Source organism: Leptopilina boulardi, unplaced genomic scaffold (genome assembly GCF_019393585.1).
Source record: "Leptopilina boulardi isolate dan_hultmark-lab unplaced genomic scaffold, ZJU_Lbou_2.1 LbouV2_399, whole genome shotgun sequence".
Lineage (NCBI taxonomy): Eukaryota > Metazoa > Arthropoda > Insecta > Hymenoptera > Figitidae > Leptopilina > Leptopilina boulardi.
This window is the reverse complement of record NW_026137972.1, coordinates 267566-293213: the sequence shown is the minus strand read 5'-3', so window position 1 is coordinate 293213 and position 25648 is coordinate 267566. Positions and strand designations below refer to the sequence as shown.

The window sequence follows — 25648 nt, the reverse complement described above, 5'->3', positions numbered from 1 at the left end:
CTTAAATATTCAAGCACTTCCTTCTCTCTCATCTTCTTTCCCAACCATCTTTCGTTTCACTATATAGTTCTGTACCAAATGTAAAGTATCTCATCTCGTTTCTCTTCGTATGTATGTACGTATATATATATTGAGAGAGTGGACGACGACAATCCGCAGTATCTACAAGGATCCACAGAGCGCGATACAGATTATGTCCCCCACCATGTCTCTCTCTCTCTCTCTCTCTCTCTCTCTCTCTCTCTCTCTGAAAATCCACCACACCCCGCTATGCCAACCCTCCGCAAGCAAGTTGCAGGCCTGGCGCTCTGCGAGCATAGTACTATAGAGAACTGACTAACTCCTCTAGCTGGCTAGCAAGCAGCAGTCAGTAGGCTGATGTGGGTTGACGTGAACTCTCATTGAGTTTCTCTGTCTCTCTCAATGTGTTGTTGCGAACATTTTTTTTTTCACTACACATACAATATTTTGTCGTCACGCACGGAAATACTTTACTCTCTTAAATACTCTTTTTTTGGAGTTCTACGAATTTTCTATATACATACATTTAACAGAGTCGGCAAAGGCTTGGAACAAAAGTCACTTGATAAAACTGATATATAACTATATATCATGTGAATCCTGGTGTGTACTGATGCCGTAAAAAAGATCAAAGGAGTGAAAGACTTCGAAATTTCCTTTTTTTAAGACATTGGTTTTGTGAGTGTATATATGTGAGATTGAAATTTAGGGGAATTAATCACTTTAATGGATATATATATATATATATATATCTCAACTACTGATGATCCTTAGAGTAAGTTTCAATTATTCCTATATTTCGATGGGTTTTTCAATCTAAATCTTGTTTTACTATTTCCAAAATCAGTTTTTTTGGAGATAAATATTTATATGATTTCACATAGCATCCTCTCGTGAAGGTTAAAATTTCTTTCATCTTGCCTTGTTACAGGCCAGATTTGATGCGTTTCTGAATTTTGTTTACAAAAGAGGAAAAGATTATTGTTTACAAAAGCAAAACTCATAAAATTTAAATGTTCAAAATAACAGTATTTTTACTGTTTTACATTTTTTACTCGGGACAATTTTTATAACGATCGAAATGAAAAATTTCTATAAACAATCATAGTTTGTAAATCGTAAATATTATTTTAGCTGTACTTATTTTTTTATCTATGTCCATATAGGAGTAAAATAAAGGATTAAAATTATTTTCAATTTATATTTTTTATGTAAATATAAATAAATTTGTTCGATTTTAGAAAACAATATTTTTGCATTAACAAGTATCCATATGGAGAATAAATATATTTTTTACGCTAAAATAATAAATTTAATAATAAAGAGTAATAACTAATTTATAAAAATTCAATTTTCAAAGTTTTTTATCAAAATTTTCATTTTTCAATCAATAAAAGAATGGATAATTCTAGATGTACTTTCAATAAACAATGGGAGAAAATATGTTGTATTCCACACGAAAAAAGTATTAAAATTTTAATACTGTTTTAGGAAAACAATACTAATTGACTAATTTTTATTATTTGTTAGAATTTTAAGGGACGCATGAATATTCCCCACATATTGAATTTGTAAGAATTTTTGCATTGTTGAATTAAAAATAATCGAATTTCTATTTAAGAGAATTTTGTAAAGTAGATTTTATATTTTTATATTTCATATTTTTATATTTAATTTGTTCAAGTTTCTGCAGTGTCGAAAAAACAAGCTTGAATTTGTATGTTACCAAATTTTATAAAGTAGAATTTAAATTTAATTGAATTTCCATATTTAAGAATATTTATTTAATTTAATTTATAATTAATGGAATTTTCATTGAGTCGAACTTTTATAAAACAAATTTTCTAATTGACCGAATTTTCACTTACTATAATTACTATTTAACAGAATTTATATTCTTCAAAATTTTCACGCAGGTTAAATTTTAATTTTTCAATCTAATTTTTATTTAGCAGAATATTGACTTAATAGAATTTTAATTTAACTGAATTCACATTTGAAAGCATTTTTATTTAATTGAATTATTCATAAAAAAAAGATTTTAGCGCGAATTTAAAAATTGACCAATCACAATTTTTTTGATAATTTCTGATTGGTTAATTATAATTTTAAGAATTCTATATATATATCAAATAACAATTCATTTGTATACGAATTAATCATTGGTGGGAATTTTAAAAGTAAACTATCACAATTCTCTTTATTTCTAATTGGCTAATTTTCAAATTCGCGCCAATATATCAATCTGTCAAATATTTGTTCGGCCATTTGCAATTTCGGTCAAATGAAAATTCTGAGATTTGATAATTCTCTCAGATGACAATTTGTACAAATGAAACATTCGACAAATTATGTTATATATGTGAATATGTAGAAATTCCAACAAATTCAGTGTGGGGAATATTCATGCGTCTCATATTTCAATACTACTTTACAAAAATAATACTAATTATCTAATTTTTACTATTTGTTAGAATTGTAAAATTCATTTCATTCAAGACTTTTTTGTGATAAATCTAGTAATTTATTTTATAATTAATTGGAAAAAGTCTTGAAAAATCTTGAAATGAATTTTAAAAAGTCTAAAACGGTACATATAGTAAAAATTTGTCATATTTTTTTTGTACAATTTTTTTCTTTTCGTGTAGTTACGCTACTTTTGTGATTAAAAATATTTAAGGAATATGTTGACTATTCTTTTTTCGCTTTTTTTTAATTATGGTATTTCTTTAGAATTTCCTGTAGGACTGGATTTAGGCCTAGCCAAACCGCCCGGGGCGCCAAAGAAGCCTAAAAAAAAGAGAATAGAAATACAAAAATATGAGAGGGCTAAAAGTAATATTTGACTGTAGGTTAAAAAGAATATAATATACTGTCGGTCAGGTCATTTATTTCAAATTTAATTTCACTATATAAAAAATGGATAATCTAAATTAAAAAAATTATTTATTTATTTTGACAGTGTATAAAATTATCATAAATATTGCATATGGTTGAATGAATATTCCACAAAAAATTCAGTAGTTGGAATTTTCGAATTTCTTTTCAATTGAAAATTCTTTTCAATTAACTGGAATTTTTATTTAACAGAATTTTTCTTTACACAATTTTTTAATTTCAAAAATTCCGATTTAACGAAAGTTTTTACTAGACGAATTACGTTACAAAATTTTGTATGAATTTTTATTTATGTGATTTGTAATTTTATAAAATTTCTAAAAAGCCGAATTTTCATTTAACGGAATTTCTTAGTTGATTATTTGAAATAGTTCTTAAAACGACGAATTTCCATCTGACCGAAATTGCAAATGACCGAACAAAAAAACTACAAAAAATATTTTCGGCGCGAATTTTTAAATTGATCAATCAAAAATTATCAAGAAATTGTGATTGGTCAATTTTATAATTGGCGCAGCAATTTTTTTTAGGTTATTTTTTAGTAATTTAAAAGTTCGATTAAATAAAAATTCCTAGAAATGTCAATTTGCTGAATTCTATCAAATGAATATTTGATTTTTTATAATAAAAATTATCAACTGTGAGAATATATTTAATTAATAATCCTTATAAATAAAAATTCGATGAAATAATAATAATATATGGATAAATGAAAATTCTATCAAATGAAGGGGCTTATTCATGTGTCTCGACATTTAATATTTGAAAAAAAATTAACACAAGTCCAATATTGTCTAACTTTAAAGTGTGATTTTTAGTCTTTTAGGTTAATGAGCGAAATCTTCTCGCGCACGTCTTGTGTATTCAGAAATTAAATTTTCACCTTGAAATATCGAGACATAGAAAAAAATTATCATCTGCTTTAAAAGTAGGATTGGAATTAAAAATAAAGTTATATTTTATATATTTAAGACAAATTTTAATTTTTTATTAATTATTAAATAATTAAAATTATTTTATATTTTCTAAATTTTCAATTACTCCAAAATATGATATACAAAATTCATTGCTTCCAAAATATAACTTGCATTCCATTAGCAGAATATAATTATTTGTGCGTAAATCTTTTAAAAATTACAAATAATATAAATAATAATAAAATATAAAATAAAATAAATAAAAAGAAATTAATTAAATTAAATCAATAAAATGAAATACCTAATAAATATAAAATATAATAATAAAATAAAAATATATTTCGCGAATTCATTTTGCAAATAAATTTATTACAAAAATATAAAATCGTAAAATAATAAAATATAAAGTAGGTACCTATCTCTATTTTTAAATCCTTTGAAATAAAAAATGATTTTTTTAAATCCGAACAATTCCTTCCGAAATGGGTGATGTTAAAATTTTTTTATTCTAAAAGTAGGAATTGATTTATAGCTTTTTTTAATTTCCTTCAATGCCATAAGCAAAAAAAAGTAAAATAAAGTTTAATTATGCTATATGGGGAATAGATTTAAATTTTTTTCAATCCTATTTAATTCCTTTTTAGTTTGATTTTAAAAGATTAATTTCGTAAATTTATTTATTCCTAAGATTACGTGGTTGATTGATCACCACTTCTTAGACTTATAGCGTGAAAACCTAGGTTAGATTCTTTTTGCTCTTTTTTTTATTTTTCAAGAATGAAATTACAAAATGAATGGAAATTTACTTATTTTTATTCTCTATACGTGGAGTTAAAAATAAATAAAGGGAATTATTAATTAAATTAAAATGAAAATTATGGATGGTTTAATGAATATTTTAAAATTTGAACGAATTAAAAATTAAATTAAATAAATGTAAAATAGGCATTAAATAAAATAAATTTATAAATAAATATAAAATAAATTAAAAAATTAATAATTAATTAATTATATATATATATTATTCCAAACTTGTTACTGGATGTTTTCTTTTGAAATTCTAAAAAGAAATTTATTCTTATAAAAGATAAATTTAAAATTTGACAAAATGCATTTTTGACTATTTATTAGAAAAAGAAAAATAATAATTTCTATGCAAATTCGAACACAAAATAAAATTGATACCTACATTTTTTTGTGTATTTGGTTTCACTTTTCCCGAAGATTTGGAGAAAAATTTTATTTCGTTGATTGATATTACAGATAAACCATAAAAAAAGAAAGGAAAAAAAAGTTGGCTCCCACGGTCATCTCTTGGGTATAGGGCATAAAAAAAAATTTGTTACGCCCATATTGGTGAGACCGCATGTGGTAACTATCATATAGCATTTTATATAGAAATTTTACTGAAAATTTGTGTGACCAAAAATTAATTTACCAAACAACTGTTTACGAGAATTTTCTAATTTATCCGAATATTTTTCGGATATTTTTTATATTTCATTAAAATTATAAGGGGAAATGTTTTTTTTAAGTTTTAAAGTGAAATAAAGTTGAATAATAATTATCAATAAAAATTTATAGTTTCCTCATGTGTGGTCTAACAAATTATTAAAATAAGAAATTTTTATTTAAAAAATTTTTAATTTTTACCAAAATTAATCATGTATTGTATAAATAATTATTAATTATTATTATTATTATTATTATTAATTATCATTAGTTAATAAAGTATAAAATATTAATGATAGAATAATAATTATAATGTAACAATAAAAACAAGGAAACATTTTTTTATTTAAGAAATTTTTATAGCAAATTTTGAAAACGATTTATCATAGAAATAAAATGAAATTTAAATAACGCAATTGTGTCATTAGTGAAAAAATTTGAATAAATTAAAATTTTACTATAAAGTTCAGTAAATTAATTTACGGTAAAATTTTCTTTTTCTTAATAGTTTTCACATGCATTTAGCCTGAGTAACATGAGAGCGTAACGAATTTTTTATCCCTTACCCTATAGGTATATTAGATGACCGTGGGAGCCAGTTTTTTTCTCTTTTTTTTTTGTTTATCTAATATCTAAATGAAATAAATTTTTTTTTAATCTTCGATAATCGTAAAAGTCAGCAAAAAATGTAGATTTCAACTCTCTTTTATTACGTTGTAATGTGCAAAGAAATTTTTTTACAGATAATAGTAAAAATAGCTTTTTCGTTAATTCTCTAATATGATTTATTTATCAAATAATAATCATATTTTTTGGAAAATTGTTGTTTAATTAAAATATTTTTGTCCAAAAATATGAATCTTTTTAACTATTTAAAAAAATTCAATTAATATTAAATTATTAATAAATAAAAATAAATAATAATATTAAACATATGAAATAATAATAACCTACCTAAATAAGATTAAATAAATATAAAATATTATTTTTTAATCTAATTTTTTCTTTTTGTTAGAAATGAATTGAAATTAGATTTATTGTATATAGAAAAATCTTAAAATGATAAAAATTGCGTTTAGAATAAAATATTTCAAAAATTATGAAAAAAATTTTCTTAGAAAAATAAAAAATCCGAAAAAATCTTTTGTGAAAAGTTTAAAAATTTTAAATGAATTTTCTAGCATAGACTCTGGTACACACTATAAACGGTTGTTCAGTAATTTGATATTTTTGCTGACACATAAAAATTTCGATAAAATGAAATTTGAGAAATATTTCTAGGCCTCAAGCGCTATACATTTCACCAATGAAAAGAAACGTACCGAATAATATTCTTAAATGTGAACTATTTTTTATTTCTCATCTATTTTATTTATATATTTATAATATACGATATTTTATTATTTATTTTTTTTAATTAATTATTTATTTAAAATTTTATTAAACATTCATTTAATTATTTATTTAATGAAAGTTTCGGTGAAATGAAAAATCGGGAATTTAAAAATTCGTCTAACGTAAAATTTTGTAAAATTAAGTTAAATTACAATTTTTTGCAATAATTTCTCTTTACCAAAATTTGTATTTAAAATAATTCTAAATTACCTACGCGAATTTCAATTTAGCAACAGAATTTTAAGTCAATAAACATTTTAAATGACTTAATCTTTATTTCATCGTATTTTTATTTGTCTGAATTTTTTTCACAAGACTTTGTTATTTGATCGAGTTCATAAAATCCCAATTTTTTATCTAACCAAACTTTACAAATAAGTAAAAATTAATACTTTACAAATAACTGAAAAAGTAACTGTTAAAATAGTTGCAACGTGAATTTTAAAATTAATCAATATGAAAATTTGGATTTTTAAGAATTTTTTTATAAAATTACAAGTTACGTAAATAAAAATTTGGTCAATTAGAAATTCTATCATTTAAAAATTAAAATAGGTAATTTAAAATTTTGTATAATAAGAATTCTGTCAAATTTAAATTCGGTTGAATTAGAATTCTTTTCAATAAAATTTTGGGTAAAGATAAAATTCTGTAAATAGAAAAATTCCAGAAGAAATAAATATAAAAATTACTAATGTGCATATTGAAAAAACAGTTTTAAAATTAAAAAAAATTTTTAATATTTTTTATACAAATTTTGAAAATAAGCTTATTGTATATACTATATAAAGGAAACTGTAGGCTAAAATAGATGTAACAAAAGTTTTAGAGGCATACAAAAATTTTAAATTAAAGACGTACGCACCGCCGACGTACATGTGCGCTCATCTGCGACTTTCGCTCGCGGTTGTGTTAAGATGGACGATGCGACACATACTTCTTTAATTAAGAAATGTCTTGTATCTCCAAAATTATTCCAAATTTTTTCCTAATTTGTCTCTCTCATGTAAAAAAAGGCAAGTTTTTTTTCTACAAACCACAAAGAAAACATGTTTCCGTAACTCATCTTAAAATTATATAAATAAATATTTAATTTATTTGTTAACAATTAAATTATTAATTTTAAATAATTAGAATTCATAATTAAAAACAAAATTATAAACTATTTGATTTTTACAAATTTTATAATTCTTAATAAGAAACCAAACAAAAGTTAATTTGCAAATTGTAAAATTAATTTATAAAATTGTTTAAAAAAACTAATTTTCAAAAATTTGTTTCTTCTATTTTCTCTGCAGAAGAAAATTTAACATTTTTACAAATTCTAATAAGAATCAAAGGAAAGTTAATTCGCAAATTGTAATATTCATTTAAAAAATTAATTTTTAAAAATTTTTATGTCCTATTTTCCCTATAGAAAGAAAATTCGAAATTTTAATGAATTTCTATTCAAAGATTTTTAACAATCACCTTTAATAGAAGCAAAAAAAAGAAATAAAAGTGAAAAAAAATCTTTACTGCGTCAAAGGAAATAAAATTCTTAAATTAAAAAAAAAGTATAAGAAGATCGAGAAAAGAAACACAAAAATCCAAAGAAAACAATAAACATCCCTAAAAAATAAATCGAATAGATAGCACGCGCGAAGTTGTTGAGAAAGAAAATAAAATAAATCTTTTTTAATTGTTACTGTTTTAACAAACTCATCGTAAAAGAGAAAAAAAATAGGTAATTGAAAATAAAAAACAAAAATATAATCGAGAAGTGGGGGGAAGAGAAAAAAAAGTGAAACAGAAAGCGGACGGACGTCTGAAGTGCTACTATACTTAAATAACAAATAAAAATAGATGACATGCACAAAAAAAATTTTGTCACACTCTTCGAATTTGAATGTTAAATTTAACTGCACAAATATTATAGGTTACAAATGTTTTCTTTATATTTTTATAAAAATTTTTTTTTATTTTTTTATTTATTATTGTTTTATATTTTTTTATTTAAAAAAAATTTTAACTCAAAATGCATTGTAAATCATTGTAAATATGACAATGATTTTTATATAGCAACAGATTTTTTAAATAATAAAAAAAATGTCAATTTTAACAGACAAAAATCGCAATTTTTTTTATTTTTTATTATGTTTATAAATAAGTATTTAATTTAAACGAAATAAATATAAAAAATATATATTTTTCTTAAATCAAATTCTGTTTTTTTTACCCTTTCGTGAAACGATTTTTTTTCAGGATAATATTTAAATAACATTGCGTTAAGTAAATAATTAAAACGCGTCAAATCGGACACGTGGCGGGAATTATGGGGAACGTGTCTTGTAGCACTAAAGTAGGGATCAGTCAACGTATAGGGCTAAAGTCTCATTAAGTATCTTCTTAAAAAGATGAAAGTTTAGATCTATTTTTACAAAGATTTTTTTTTCTCAAGAAATACATCACACGCACTTTTATGGGGACACCCATGATTCTTTTTTTGGGGGGGGAGGGCGAGTTAATCCTGAGTGTATGAGGATTAACATTCAATCAAGTATATTGAAATCATTCCATCATTGTTAATATACAATTGGTAACTTTGAAAAGATTACTATTATTTACATATATGCCCACTAGAAATATATTTAGTAGGATTAAAAATGCCAGGTTCATCAAAATTGTGTTATAAATATTTTTATATTGTAACTACTATGGAATTTTTATTTTACAAGGTTTTTTTCAGCTTTTTATTTACAAAAGTTCCACTATAACGAAGTATTAATTTAGCAGATTAAATTAAATGAAAATTCAGTAAACTTCTGTCATTTAAAAATTCAAGCAGAATTTAAAGTGATTTTGAATTTTTAAATCCAAAAATTTTCAAAACTACCTACATGGAGTTTATTAAAATTTTTGTAGCGTCGAATTGAATGTGAATTTATAAATGAAATGAAATTCGATAATTTGAAATTGAATGTCAGAAAAATTGTTATATAAATTCAGAAATATTTATTCGTCACGTTATAATTATTTTGCGGAATAGATAAAACAAAAATCACATTTTCCCATAATTTTTTTTCACTCTGGGAACTGAGGGAGCTGAGGTACACTCCTCCCTAATTGTACACGTGTGTAATCTTGAATATAATCTCCATTGGTGTATTAGCAGTAAATGTCGTGACATAAACAGTGTACCGTATTCAAACTCCCTCTATATACCATTCTATATAGGATATGCTTACAAACAAAATCATTAAAACGCTGTCTATAACGATTCTTTGATCTTTGTCTATGCCTTTGAAAATAATGTAAACAGATCATTTTCAATCTCTGTTCGTCAATTGCTGTACAAATTTGAAATAAATATTTTTTCTCATCTCTGTACAAAAGTATACAGCTTCAACGATATGAACAAATTATTCCAACATTGATATTTATAAAATAATGTAATAAGTACAATGATTGACAAATTACGATTTTCTTGATACTTATTTCTGATTATAGTCATTTTTTAAATTCTTGTAAATCAAAATTGGGACAAATGAAGCTTTGGCGAATTCAAAATTCTGTTATTTAATATTCGGTTAAATTAGAATATTTTAAATAAAAATTTGGGTAAAGAAAAATTCTTTCAAACTAAAATTCGGTTCCTAAAAAATCTGTTAAGTAAAAATTCGTTTAAAAATATAAGAAAATTCTAATATCTATCCAATGAAATGCTATGAAATAAAAATTGTAACAAATTAATTTTAGGCATTATTCGTGCGTTTCATGCGTCTCTATATCAACAATAAAAATTTGTCGTGGTAGCAAAAATTTTGCAAACTTCTTCTATGCGTGTATAATGATATCACGAACTAACAATTTTGTTTCTTCTCTGTTTTAGAAATGAAGCTGCCTAAATCAAGAACAATGAATCAATATCGTGATGAATTCTGTTATTAGTGAATTTTTCATCGTCATCATCAGTCGGGTAAATCACGTGCTCAAGCGGTTTGAAGGTACCTGATTCGCGCTACCTGACGACAAACAGCGATATGCCAACGAGTGGTTTACGCTGCACGATGATGGGGAGGATAAAGGATGTTAGATTCGTGTTTTGCTCTTATCTTGCTACGTAACGGAGGAAGTAATTACAAGATTACTGTAATAAAAAAAGGCCTAAAGAAAACGCGATAGGATATAGTGGCAACCCTAAACGAACATAGACCACAATTATTTGGTGAGTTTTATATACACATATAGATATGTACATAAATTATCTTTTGCATCTTAAAGACTCGATTAAGCAAAAATTACAGTTTAGTACCCTCTTTTTCAAAAAAATCACAAAACTTTAAGAAATTAGAAGCATTTAATGAGATTTATGCCAAAGCAATTAAGAGACGCTTTAAAGCCACTCTAACCAAACATTTATTATGCATGAATATAAGCCAGAAATTATTTAGTGTGAATTTTCACCCTTTCGAAAACCACAAGTTTTCAAGTGTTATTAATGCGAATTATGTTAATGGAAATTGTGTGACACAATATACGATAAAATTTGCAATAGTCACATTTTTTATTTGAAAAGAATTTCATTGGATACAATTTTCCTGTAGACAAATTTTCATTTCTTTGATTTAGCTTTTGAGGAAATTTCATTTCTAAACAAATTTTTATTTAACAGAATTTTTATTTAATAAAATTTTACAAAACTTCTCTTTATACAATTGTTTATTTAAAAGAACTCTAATTGATCTGAATTTTAATTTAGCAGAATGAAGATTCGTCGAATTCGAATTTCTGCTCGGGCATTCACAAATTCGAGTCACTTAAAATTTTGTTGTAAGGGAAAATTCTGTTAAACTAAAATTCGTTTAAATTATAATTCATTCATATAAACTATTTTGGCAAAGAAAAATTCAGTTTTTAATTAAATAGAAATTTTTTGATACTTATTACAACTCGGTTCAATGTAAACTTTACGTTCTAAAATTGCTTATACACCTCACAAATACTGAATATACTCAAACATTTTCAGAAATTTCACTAATTTTGATTGGCTTTGATTGGGAAATTTCCAAATCCTCAATGTATAAAGCCAATGAAAATTAGTAAAATCTCTGACAAATTCCGAGTATACTCAGAATTTATGAGGTGTACAAGTGTCTTAATTTTATAATTATAATATTCTATAATTAATTCTATTAAATAGAAATTCGATAATTTACAATTCGATGACATATTTATTTTCGTAAGTTCATACTATTCCGGTAAAAATAAAATGAGAATTAAAATAAATATATAAGAAGGAAAAACATGCTTTATAATTCCAGAATTTTTTTGTGATTTAAAAATAATCCTCTTCTTTAATTCACTGCAATTATTTCATACATATTCCGAAGAATTTTTTCTCTATAATTTTAAGAAATTCCCTTTAAAACAAAGAAATCTTTTCTCCAATTGAGAGAAAATTTTTATTTGATCTACAATATTATTTTATTAATTTTATAAACATATTTTTCTAATTTAAAGAGATGTTTGTGTTTCAAAGAGAATTTTCTTATATAGGATATCAAAGAAATCATTCTTCGGAATTAAACAGTTGCAGTGAAAGAAAAGGAATTTTTTAAATGCGTTTGAAAAAAACTTTTTTTTCGATTTTTTATACATTTTTTTTAATCCTTTAAAAGTCAAAAATAAGCGTGTAAAATATTGTGAAAAAATTCGAATTTTTAAAAAGTTATTCATGAATATATACCTGCATGTACGCAAAAACTATTGCAAAAACGAACATAAACTTTAAACTCGTTTTTCTCGAAACAGTTTTTTTAAAACTGGTGTACCCCCTGTAACAAAAAATCTAAACGAGATTTTGAGAATTTGTTTTTTGCATGTTGTTAAAAAACATATTCTTCAGTGGACTAATTATCAAAGTTTTGAAAATTAAATTTATTTCCATTTTTTATAACCAAAAACTGTAAAAAACAATGATTTTTAAAATTTTGATTTTAAAAGGACGCTATTTTGTTTTTTTAGAATTTTTTTTTAATTCCATGATATTAGTCCACTGGGTATTCATGTAGGGGAGAGTGACAAACAGTAGGACAGTTTAAACAGTAGGACATTTTAATTTTCTGAAGAACTACTTAAAGAAACTCGACCAAAATTTAAATGTAAACCATGTTTATGACAACACACTATCTCCAAAAATTTTAGCCACATTGATTCATTATTTAAAAGAAAATTGAAAAAAACTGTGTTTGACGTTCCAGAGTAAATTTTTTCTTGAAATACAATGCTGATTTTTAAATAGATGGGACAGTTTTAAAAAAAAGTGTATGTAATTATTAACAATGAAAAAACAAAACAATTTTTGCTTTTTGTAGTTTTAACAATGTATTTTTAGGAATAAAAAAAAGTTTTCGAATTATTATTTGATAGAATTTCCATATAACCTATTTTTTATACTACAGAATTTATATTTAACCTAAAAATCATTTAACAGAATTTCTATAATTGATAGAATTTTCATTTTTGCGTAATTGCAAATGGGCGAATAAACAATCAACATAAATATTTCGGCAGTAAAATCAACCAATCCATAAAATTGTAATTATTATATTATGTATTATAATATTATTACAATATTATATTAATATTAAAAAGATTATATAAAAATTAAACTTTTTTACGTATATTTAAATTTCCATAACACATAGTAATAATTTATTTAGCAAAAATAATACTTACTCGTCGATTGATGGAAGAAACATGCAAAACGTGACACCGGCCGGCTAATACGCATATCAAGGTTAGGTTACCACGAAATATATATAAATTCAGAAAGGAAACATTCAAAACAGAATTGCTCTGACGCATAGTCATCTGTCGAACAAATACGTAAACATTTTAAAAAATTTTAAGCCCAAATAATACCGTATATATTATGTAGTCCACTTATATTCACAAGTGTATAGGCGGTTCCAGAATAAGTGCAATAGCCAAGTACAAGTCCAAATGCAAATCCCATGAAAGCAAGAGAAATAGATAGACTACCTATTTGTTTCGCACTCATGAGATTGGCACTTGGACTATCGTAGTTGTGTTCATGACTCTCTCAAACCTAAATTGATAACGTATAGACGACCTCTAACAGTAATTGTTTTTTTTTTTTATTTTTAACAGTAATTCCTTTCTTATGTTTACTTGAATAATGCCACTGCCGAAGTGGAATAATTTTTTTTTCTTAAAATTATTAAACAACATATTATGGTGCAGATACAGCTCAGTTACTTGAGTATTATCGTCATGGTAACGTATAAGAGTGAGAGAAATAAAAGCATTTTTTGTTTCTCTCACTCTTATATACGATACCATGACAACCCTCAAGCAACTGAACTAGCAAAAAATATAGTAAAATATTAATACATTGAAGTTACAAGTTATTGTAAAAATTGGTAAAAATAGAAATTAAATATTTATTAATTAAATAGTAGTTAACATTGAAAAAAAATAACTACATAACATTACAAAATTACGAGTAACACTAGTAATCGTTGAATGTAGAAAAAGTAAAAATAAAATCTTTTAAAATTTCTTGTTATAGTTCCTATATATAAGATACAGAATATTATTGTATACTCCTATTGAATCCACTCTGTAGGTAATACTATACAGAATACTTGACCGCTAATCAAATTTAATTGGTTAATTTGAATTTTTCCATTAGGATAGCCAATCAGAATTAATAATTTCTTTGGGGGATATTATTGACATTCATACTGTACATACATATAGTAATTGACCACATCAAACTTTTTTAATTCTACATTGCAATTAACATTTTTAGAGTTAGTAGTGCTATAGGCATTTTATTATTTTATATAAGAAATAGTAATTAATTTTATGGTTCTTTATTTAAGCATAACATGAAACCTGTTTTCTATATGAGGCATTACACGTGAGATATTCATTCCAAATTTTTGTTATTTTATTTTTTGATTTGATAAAAAAAATTATGGAAATTATGATTTATTTTAAATTTAATATATCGTCAGTAGCAGAGTAATTTCGAAACCTGTTTTTCTCTGTCATACTAATAGATAAAAAATATTTTTTTGTTTTCTACACTTTTCTACACAATAAAATCAATAACATTATCTTAAGGCTAAATAAAAAATCGTTTGCCCATTATCGGGCTAGGCTTAAAAGTTTCGTAAAAAGAAGTAGTTTTTTTGAAAAAATTTAAAAAAAATCGATCAGTACGTCAAATGAGAAAAATGACTTGTTATCATTAAAACTCAAAAATTTGTTAGTAATATCGTTTAAAAAAAATTTTCGATTTTTTTTTTTTGAAAAGTATGTTTAAAAACACACATCTTGAAAAAAGACTTTTAAAATTGATGCGTTTTTAAGGAAGTTATGAGCATTCAAAAATTAAAACTCATGAAAATTCCATAACTCGAAAACGGCTTGCTAAAAAAATTTGAAAAAATTCATGGAAGCTAGTCTCAATTAATACTAAAATAAAAAAAATCTCAAAAAAATCGGAGATGCAATTGCAGATGGACTTACACTTTGGCGTGGAATACATCATATATAATTGTATTTACAAAAAAAAAATTTTTTTCTCTATTACTGGAATAAATTGAAATGTTTTCAATTTGTAAGAACTCAAATTTAAAAGCATTAATATAGTGCAATTCATCCACTCGCCCATGATCTGTCAAAAAGCTCGCAAATGCGTCAAGTCGTTCAGACGTTATCGTGTTTTTTAGTATTGAATCCAAATTTGTAAAGTGTGCGTCAATATTTTTTAATGGGCAAGAGTTTTTCATGAAATACATGTTTTTCTGTTGAAAGCAATAAAAGAAAAAAAATTTATTTATTAATTTAATAATAATAATAATTTATATATAATAATAATTTATTCACTTGATATTTATGATTAATAAATGTAATAAATAGAGTCCAAAATTACAATAAAAAATATAAACAATTTTTTGTAATAAACGAATGAAAATAATCTTTTTATCTTTCTCGAATTTCGATTTTTTTTTGCAAATAATGGAATTATTAACTTTAAAAAAATTAAAAGTATATCAAGTTCCATTAAAAATGTAATGAAAATTCACAAATAAGATTACTGATTGTAAAACAAGGGTTTAAAGGCTTTTTAAAGCTTTCTTTTGTAAGGATGGAAAATATTTTTAAAAAAATTTTCCTATAATTAAAATCAAAAAATATAAAATAAACAATAAATGAGTATTAAAATGAGAAAAAGAAATCTATTTCTCTTCAAGTTATCTTCAAGTTTTATATATATGCATAGTTATGCGGTCTTTTACGATGACAATAAATATTGATGACAATTAGATATTGACTTCCGTTTCTGTGAATTGGATGAAACTCGAGACGAAACCGCTTGCATCCGTCAAACAGGAAGTCTCGTAAACGTGAGACGAATACGAAGACGGTTCTTTTCTTTTAAGAGTATACTTAACGTTAGTAACGAAAACCAATAGAGTAACGTCTGTTTGTAAGCATCCTCTTTTCTCATTGTTATAATACCACCTAAACCGCTTTCAACTTTTATTACTTGTGAATGTGTGTAATTTTTTAAATCGTGTATCATGAATTCATTATACATTTCTTCAAATATTTATAGATATTTCTCATCATTTAATCAATTTATTTTTTGGCAATAAAATAAATATTTTTAAAAAATTTTCTATTTGTTCAAAATTAGACGCATGCTAAAATTAATTTGTTTGAATTATTTTTTTTACAACATTTCCATTAAAGATTAAACATAAAATTTCTATTTTTTCGAATTATTTTTTTACGGAATTTCCACTAAACAGATTTTATATATTACAGAATTTTTATACAACCAAATATTTACTTCAAAGAATTTCTATTCGATCTAATAAAACTATTTAAATTGAAAATTCTAATTATTTTTATGGAATAATCATGCGCCTCATTTTTTCGATTAGGAAAATGCTCTTTTGTGGAAAATTGCATTTTTTCAATTTAAAAATGTTAAAAGTTTAGAAAAGAAAAAAATATTTTTTTTCCTTTTGATATAATAAATAAAAAAAATAATTTAATAATAATTTGAGTTACATAAACATAATATTGGAAAGTAAAAGTATAATGACCTTTTATTAAAGAATCACCCATGGATGTATGTATATTACAATTCAATACGATCGTTATATAGTGGGAAAGTTGTAAATTATTGTATAATGAGAATAATTTCACTTACATCAAGAAATTATCATCGGCTTTATATTTGTGAGCCAGCACTCGTGATTCTGAAATATACTACACGATGAAATGGACCTTAGGTTGTTGTGGTAATTGCCTATTCACGGACGGATATATCCCCTACACGCGACTCGTTTTTCTCAAGTGTATGAGTAGAGTGGAAGGGAATCAAATTGTTCGCAAAGGGAGAATTAACGCAACAATCTGAGGTCCTTTCACTGTGAAGTGATACATACATATGAATAAATCCCCAATCAGTCCACATTGACGGATTTCAAAAAAAAGACTGCGAATACAATATCAAAAAAAAAAGAATTGAAAAATTCAAAATATTCTACGATGGTGCAAATTATAATAAAAATAATCGTTAATAAATAATTTCATTTCTTTATAAAAAATTACCTTAAGGGCGTGCGTTTGTTTGAAATTCTTGAAATATTCTTGAAATATTCTTGAAAAATATACTTACTCAATTTTCCTTGATTTTTTTCAAATTTTCAAAAAATGTTCCATTATATATGGTACAAATATTTATAAATTTATAAACATATATACATATATATTTTTTTATTTTATATTTATAATATTTTTCAAAAATTTCAAAACCTCTTGCAATGATAGAAAATGGAAAATTGAAATTTTTAATTTTTTCATAAATTTTTATGTTATTATTATTTTTTTTTACAAATGATAAAAAATGTAAGGAAATATGTAATTTAAAAAAAAAATTCGGAAATAAATTTAAAGAAAATTGATTATATTTCAAAGAATAGAATTCAGAGTGAACGCCCTTAAAAGGAAGCCTTAGAATGTTAAAAAAAGCATTCATTATTTTAGACGCAAAGGGAACGTTCACATTTGACGTCACATATCAAGAACAAGAAGAAGGGTGGTTCTTGTTAAAACGTGACATAGTGTTGAAAGCCCCTATAACCATAATCTACAATGCAACATTTTTACAATTTTATTTTTATTCCTATTTATTTTTATTCGAAACACTTTTAATACCATTCTTATTATTTTGGAGATATAATTTTAGACAATAGTTTAAATTTTCATTTAATCGAATTTTTAATTTGGACAAATTAAAATTTGCTGAATTGGAATTTCTATAATTTCAAAATTCGAATTACATGAAATTCGATTGAATATGAGAATTCTGTTAAATTGTATTTTATATTTTGTGTTTATTTGAAAAAAAACAATTAAAACCAATTTTAATGGTTCTTCCCTCCCCCACAGAACCTAAATTAACCGAATTATAATTATAATTAGGCGAAAATTTAATTTAAATGTTCAGGAAAGTTTCACAAAGTTTCACACTAAACATTTATTTAATCGGGACATTTAAATCTTTACACAATTTTTAATAAACATTGCAATTAAATATTCCGAACATTTCAAATAAATCTTTGGGAAATCTTTTCTGTTCTGTGGGGGTCCCTTTTTTACTCTAACATTTATATTATTAGGTATTTTCATCAAAAGGCGTATTACGCAATTCCCATTTTATTATTTTTAATTAAAAGATTGTAATAGTTACGGGATGATAAAAATTGTATGTTTTAAAAAAAATGTATTAAAATCAATTTCAATTAGACTTGCTATATTTTTCTTGTAATCTACAAGTGAAAATATACGTACATTTCTATCAATTTTCAACTCCCATTGTTAAAATGACTGAAAGTTATAGGAGGATGGGGACATAAATCAGGACGGACAAAAAGTGATTGTAATCTTCTTTGTGGTCATTTTGTGAAAGGAACCCTAAAAATGGATGTCACAACTATGTTACGCATTGATGTTGTATAAGGAGAAACAGAGTGATATTTAAGAATGAATTGGATACATATTAGAAATTCTTGCAATTTCAAGATTTAATTTCTTTCTGATCTAATAAAGAAGTTCTCGAAATTCCAGAATTTTTTACTAAATAGTTTAAAAGTTTTAATATAACATAATTGGTTTTTCAATTTAATTTTCAACTGAATTCACATGTAACAAAATTTCTACTTGACAAAACTTTTATTTAACCGAATTTTCAATAGAGATTTTGTATTGAAATGAATTATTTTTATTTTTGTCGGAAGTTTCATTTGCACAAATTGTCATTTGAGAGAATTACCAAATCACCGAATTTTCATTTGACCGAAATTGCAAATTGCCGAAAAAATATTTAACAGAAAAGTTTTGGTGCGAATTTTAAAATTAACCAATCAGAAATAATTAAAAAAATTGCGATTGATTAACTTTAAAATTCCCGCCAAAACGGTATATACATATATTTATGGGAAAAGAATTAATATTTTGTTTTATTCATTGTTGCAGGTCCGCAATTGTCTCCTGAGAATCTGTCTATTACTGAGGAAGCAGTATACTTGATTTATGTGCATTTTTGCCACAAACATAAATTCTAGGAGTAGTGTTGATTGATATAAATATATATATGCAGAAAATGAATGAATGATTCTATGCCTCATCGCAATGTGTCTGAAATTGTGTTTTTTAATCATTTTACTCTCCTTGCTTCTTATCAATGCAAATGAACACTATACATCTAAAGAAGGTAAGTTGATTTGCATATATATATAAAACTTTTTTTCCACAATTTAATAGTATATTGCTGTCCTTTACTCTTTGTTATCTTCTCCATATATAGGTTATATATTTTATCACTTTTCTAGGGTAATTTTTCCTCTCACAAACTAACCGTAAATTTCTAGTTCCCTGCTCTTGTATTTCCTTTTTCCTAATATTGTCGCACGACTAAGAAAAAAAAAGTAAATAAATAACGGACGCATAAATGTTTCGCAAATTTCATTTTACCGAAATATCAGAATAATAATTTTAAAATAATGTAATAATTTCCATTGTATATTTAGCTGCTTTCAAAATAGCTAAATCGCATTGTCTTGAAAACGATTTTTTAGGACGAGACAATGCGCGCGCATCCATTGTAAACTGTCGACAAAAGATTTTATTTTACATGTTCGACTATTCCAACGATTTCAGCTTGTAAATATATTGTAAAATAAATTTTTTAGCGACAGTTGCATCGTCTCGTTCTAAAAGATCGCCTTCTGCTAAATTAAAATTTGGTTAAATTAGAATTATTTTAAATAAAAATTTGGTACCTAAAAATTTTGTTAAGAGAAAATAATTAGTTACAACTAATAAAATTCTTTAAAATGAAAATTTTAATCATCGATTTTTAGGAAAAATTTAAACGCCCCTATATTATTTTGATAACTTTATCTAATTATGAAATTATTAGTGTCAAGTGTTTATTTTTACGTAATAAATCTTTGCTGTATATATTTATTTATTAACACTTTGTGTAGAAATAAGATGATTCCGCGAGAGCGAAACGCCTCACGCAGATTTAGTGATGACATACACGGTTAGATCGCACTTTTGTTACTTATAAGAGAAAAGCGTCGAAAAACATCAAAATTCAAAGGAATTACAACTTTTTGGTGTTGCGATTCTAAATTAAAATTAAATTTTTATTTTAAATCTATCTAAACTTTAAAAGATTAATTAAAAAAATTTAATTAATTAAATTATTAAAAATATATTATTTTACAATTCCGACTTTTTTTTGAGTGGACATTTTTCGAAGCTTTGCTCTTATATCCAAAAGTTCGACACCCTACGGCGATTTATCTAATTGACCCGTTTCACAAGAGTTATAGTAGATAATTTTGATAAATTATTTCTCCTAATAATAAATATTATTTAATTACATGTATTAGTACGTTCAATTAATCCCAGCAAATTATGAAAAAATTGAAAGAAATTAAATTAATTTTGAGATTGTGAAAGGGTTGTGAATTTTGATCATATATTTGAAATTATTTTGTGATATACGTGCATTGATTCATTTCAATTTAAAATATAAATGTGAAATAGCTACCGTTCTTTAAATTATTATAAAAAGAATTCAATGTAGGCAGATAAATTACCTCAAAAAGGAATTAAAACACGAATATTCTAACGAATACCTATAGTTTATATATTTATTAATTTTTTAATAATTTTTTTCATTTTGTATTTATTTATTTTTAAATACTAATGATTTTTAATCCTTGTTAATCTCTCGAAAATCATTGTTCTTTCGAGGCGAATGAATATACTCTAAAATTAATTTATAAAAATTTTTGACAAAATTTCATTAAATAGAATTTATTTTTGGTCGAATCTTTATTTCTTCGAATTATTATTTAACAAAAATTCAATTTAATCAAATTTCCATATTACAGAATTGTTACTTAAACGAATTTTCATTTTACAGAATTTTTCTTTTATCGAATTTTAATTTGACAGAATTATTATTTGCTCGAATTTTTATTTGATATAATTTTTTAAAACGACGAATCTTTGCAATTTGTCCGAAATTGCAAATGACAGTTTATACAATCAACAGAAAGATTTCGGCGCAATTTTTTAAAAATTTGGGTAATAATTCGGTTAAATTTAATTTAATTCTGTCAAATTCCATTTAATTTTTATCAAATCCGAAGAAATAAAAATTCCGCCAAAAATAATTTCTAGGTAATGAAATTCTATCAAATGAAAATTCTAAAAAATTAATTTTAGTGCTTATTCATGCCTTCGTTTTTCAAATATTAATATTTAAATATTATTTCTTATAGCAAAATATGAAAATGAGAAATACACTGTGAAATTCAGTGATGATAATATATTTCCATAGTCTCAGATAACCTTTAATACAAAGAAATCGAAAAAAATTGATAAGAAGCATCAATATATATTTGTTAAAATAGATAAAAACTGTCCATATTTGATTAAAGAAAATAAACAAAAGAAATATGACACGAAATGAAAACTATATATTTTTTTATTTTAATAAATGACGATTTTATTACGTATGTACAATTTTTCAACGTACTAATAAAGTTTTATTAGTTTTTTTTGCGTGGTTCCCTTGAAAAGAAAATTCTTTTTTTTAACGTTTTTGTGGAGTGTTTGACTTATACAGAATATAAAGCTTCTTTAAATATTTGCTTCTCTTTCATCAGTGAAAGATAAATGAGTCTTAAAGAGGACCTACTGGACAGATTTATGCATCAAAAAATAATTACCAGCAGCACTAAATTGATATACGTTAGGCCGCCTACGCGCAGATTTCATTGGACAATTAAATTTTCAAAATATGTACTGCTAGCTCAAAAGAAAAAAAAAAATTTTTTTATGTTAGGTTATACTCTAGGATTTTCTAAAAATAGAATTTTTTTTCTTAAACGATGACTTAGAATCTTATATAGAAATGTATAACCATGTGACTTTATAATATAGTGCGGGGACAAAGTTTTAAATGTCTATTTTAGGAATACTCTGCCGTGGTTAATACTGCACTGAGCCCTTCTAAGCTTTGTGCAGATTAGGCTCATATATATAATTTAAGGGATGTGCGGGATTTATTAAGTTGCTCACATTTCCTATTGAATATAGATATTCTAGGCTTTACACCAAAACCATAATTTATTTTGAGTATGTGGTATCATTTGACACTATAATAATAGTTAAAAAGGGGCGCAATGAATGAAAATTCATTATAGTCAGAATTTCCATATGGCAAATATTTTATTAGATTTCTTTTTAGACGAATTTTTCATTTCTTCGAATTTGACAGATTTTTTTAACCAAATATTTACTTTACAGAATTTTTAGGTATTGAATTTTTGTTTGGCAAAATTCATATTTTATTGAATTTTTATTTTTTAAAATTCCTACTTTCTTACAGAATTTAATATTTATTATATTTAAAATAATTCTAATTCACCTGAATTTCAATTTAACATATTTCTCATTCAACAGAATTTTTAGTGTTTCAAATTTTTTAGTACCAGAATTATCCAATTCACCGAATTTTTATTTACATGAATTGAAATTTAACAGAATTTTTACAATCGACAGAAATATTTTGGCGCGAATTTTAAAAATGATCAATCGAATTATTAATAAAATTATGAAATTCGCGCTGAAATTATTTTGTAGGTTATTTGTTGGGTCATTTGAAGATTCGGTCAATTGGAAAATTGTCGTTTTAAAAATTCCGTTAAATTACAATTAAAAAAATTAAAATTTTCAATAATTTCTGTTCATTGAAATGATTTGTAATTTTATAAAATTCTTAAAAAACCTAATGTTCATTTAATCGAAATTTCAAATTTCCGAATATAAACAACCAAGATTTAGCTATAAATTTGAAAATTAACCAATCTTAATTTTTTGCTAATTTTCTAATTGATTAATTTTAAAAATTCGTTTAGAAAGAAATTCTATTAAATATGTTAATCCAAAAAAAATCTTTAAATAAAATAATGAAAATTTATTTTCTTTTTTATAATTACATTTTGTATATCTAATAAAACTAAGGAAATAAATAAAAATTGATAGTGTACATAAAGTTAGAAATAGGAAAAACTTGAGAAACAAATAAAAATTTAGTGACTACAAAGTTGGGGAGGGAAAAACGGAAAAGTTTAATAAAATTGCACCGTGTACAAAATGGGAATAGTGTTAAAGTAAAGGAATTTTCGGATAAGAAGGGAAGTTAGACAAGTAAAGGTGCTTTTTGAGGGGATAATAAAATATATAGCATACTTATACATATATATGTATATACACTTAACATATGCAGATGACGTAATGCTTTTAGTAGATGACGAAAAGGGGATGAAATTGTTAATGTGAGATTTTTTGAAGAATATGTGGGTATAAAAAGACGTATAATGGTTGAAGTAGAAGCTGTGAGAATGTATATGGATGTGATGATAAACTTGTGTGTGTGTGTAGTTGGTATTGAATTATGGTGTAAAAAAATGTGTGGTGATGATGAAAATATATATAAGAATAGAAATAAGAAGTTTCTAAGATGCTTTATGGAAGTGAGTCACACACATGTGATCCGAAGACTCTCAAAAATGTTGTTCATAGTATTAATTTTCATGCATGATCAAAGAACCATGTGATGCGGCTTTCCCCTCCTGACACATAATCCTTGTATGCCTTATTCATAGATATATGAATGCCAATATAATTTAGGCAAAGTATTCATTGAAACGAACAAAAAAAAAATTAAATATAAACGGGGCGCATGAATTTTTCATAAAAATCATTAATTACAATTTTTATTTTAAAGTATAATATTTTATTAGAAATAATTATTTTTTGAGACGAATTTCAAATTTTGAATTAAAATTTGACAGATTTTCTTTTTATACGAATTTTTTGTTAACAAACTTTTTAGATACCGAATTACAAATGTCTAAAGTCTAAACAAACAATCGACAGAAAGATTTTGGCAAAATTTTTAAAATTGACCAGATAGAAATTATCAAGAAAATCGTGATTGCTAAATTTTAAAAACAGACAAATTCCTTTAAATGAAAAGTCATGTAAAGAAAATGACTGTAAAATAAAAATTTTGGCAAACAAACATTCGGTAGCTAAAAATTTTGTTATATAATTATTCGTATAAAAAGAAATTCAGTTAAATTTTAATTCGAAAATTGAAAATTCGTCTAAAAAAATTATTTGTCTAATAAAATTCTTTAAAATGAAAAATCTGAATAATAATTTTTATGGGATAACCCATATAAACTTTAGTTTTTTCTTACGTTTAGTTTTTCCAATTTAGAGTTTTTTCTTCACAACAAAAATGCAAAACTAAAATACACCAAGAAAGGAAAATAAAAAAATAGAAATATAAAAATCGAGCCACTTAGAATTTGTTTGATTTAGTTTGTATAATAAATTTCACCATTTTTTGGTACACTAATTAAAAAATGTTTGATTACAGCAGGCGAAGATGATGATTCTTATTTATTAGAGGAAGATGACACTGCATCGGCAACAATTGCAACTGATACTGAATTTATATCCGAGGAAAGTGGTCATTTGCCAGTATTTCTAACTGAGCCATTAGATGCATTTGTCATTAAAAACAAACCGGCAACGCTTCACTGTAAAGCAGCTCATGCATTGCAAATTTACTATTTATGCAATGGCATTAGAGCAGAGGAATCGTTTCAAACTGCATTTGTTGATCCACACACGGGAACACGGATAGTTGAATGTGAACACAACATAACCAGAGATCAAATTGAAGAGTATTTTGGAAAGAATAAATTTAAATGCGAATGCATTGCATGGTCAGGTTCTGGTCAAATCAAAAGTCAACCAGCAACTGTGGATGTTGCCTGTGAGTGTCTGGAAAATTTTATTTTTATTAATTAAAAAAAAAAAATTACAAGTTACAATTTTCATTTTAAAGATAATTATTTTTTGCAACACTAACCTCTAAAGTTAAATTTTACATACCGAAAAGTGAGTGTAAAGTGATTCACTTTACGCACCGAAATTTATCTCACATAATATAAAGATTGTTTTAGACCATACAAAACCACAAAATTAAATAAAGAACTTTACTTTTGAATTTATACACTACTGCTTAATGATATTTTTCCTGATTTTCGATTGATTTTTTTAATTCTATACAGTCGAAATTATTCGAATTATTACAGTTGGAATTCTTCATAATAGGTACTTGACTTTAGAGGTGCGTGTTACAAAAAATGTTGCATGATACACGTGCGTAAATCTGATTATACTCGTGTGATTTACGCACTTTACGCACTTGTATCATAAATAACTATTTTTCGAACAGGCATTTAACAAAATTCATTTTAAGACAT

The 25648-nt window shown here is 24.6% G+C and overlaps 1 protein-coding gene across 1 annotated transcript in view; it reads left to right on the top strand.

The window, feature by feature from the left end:
* The first annotated feature begins 299 nt into the window (after window positions 1-299).
* The window catches only part of LOC127289066 (netrin receptor UNC5C), a 33564-nt gene continuing 8215 nt past the window's right edge, over window positions 300-25648 (top strand). The window contains exons 1-4 of the mRNA XM_051316826.1: window positions 300-796; window positions 10555-10890; window positions 19254-19491; window positions 24754-25155. Of these exons, the coding sequence (XP_051172783.1) occupies window positions 19389-19491; window positions 24754-25155 (505 nt within the window). The 5' untranslated portion in view covers window positions 300-796; window positions 10555-10890; window positions 19254-19388. The remainder of the gene's footprint in view (window positions 797-10554; window positions 10891-19253; window positions 19492-24753; window positions 25156-25648) is intronic.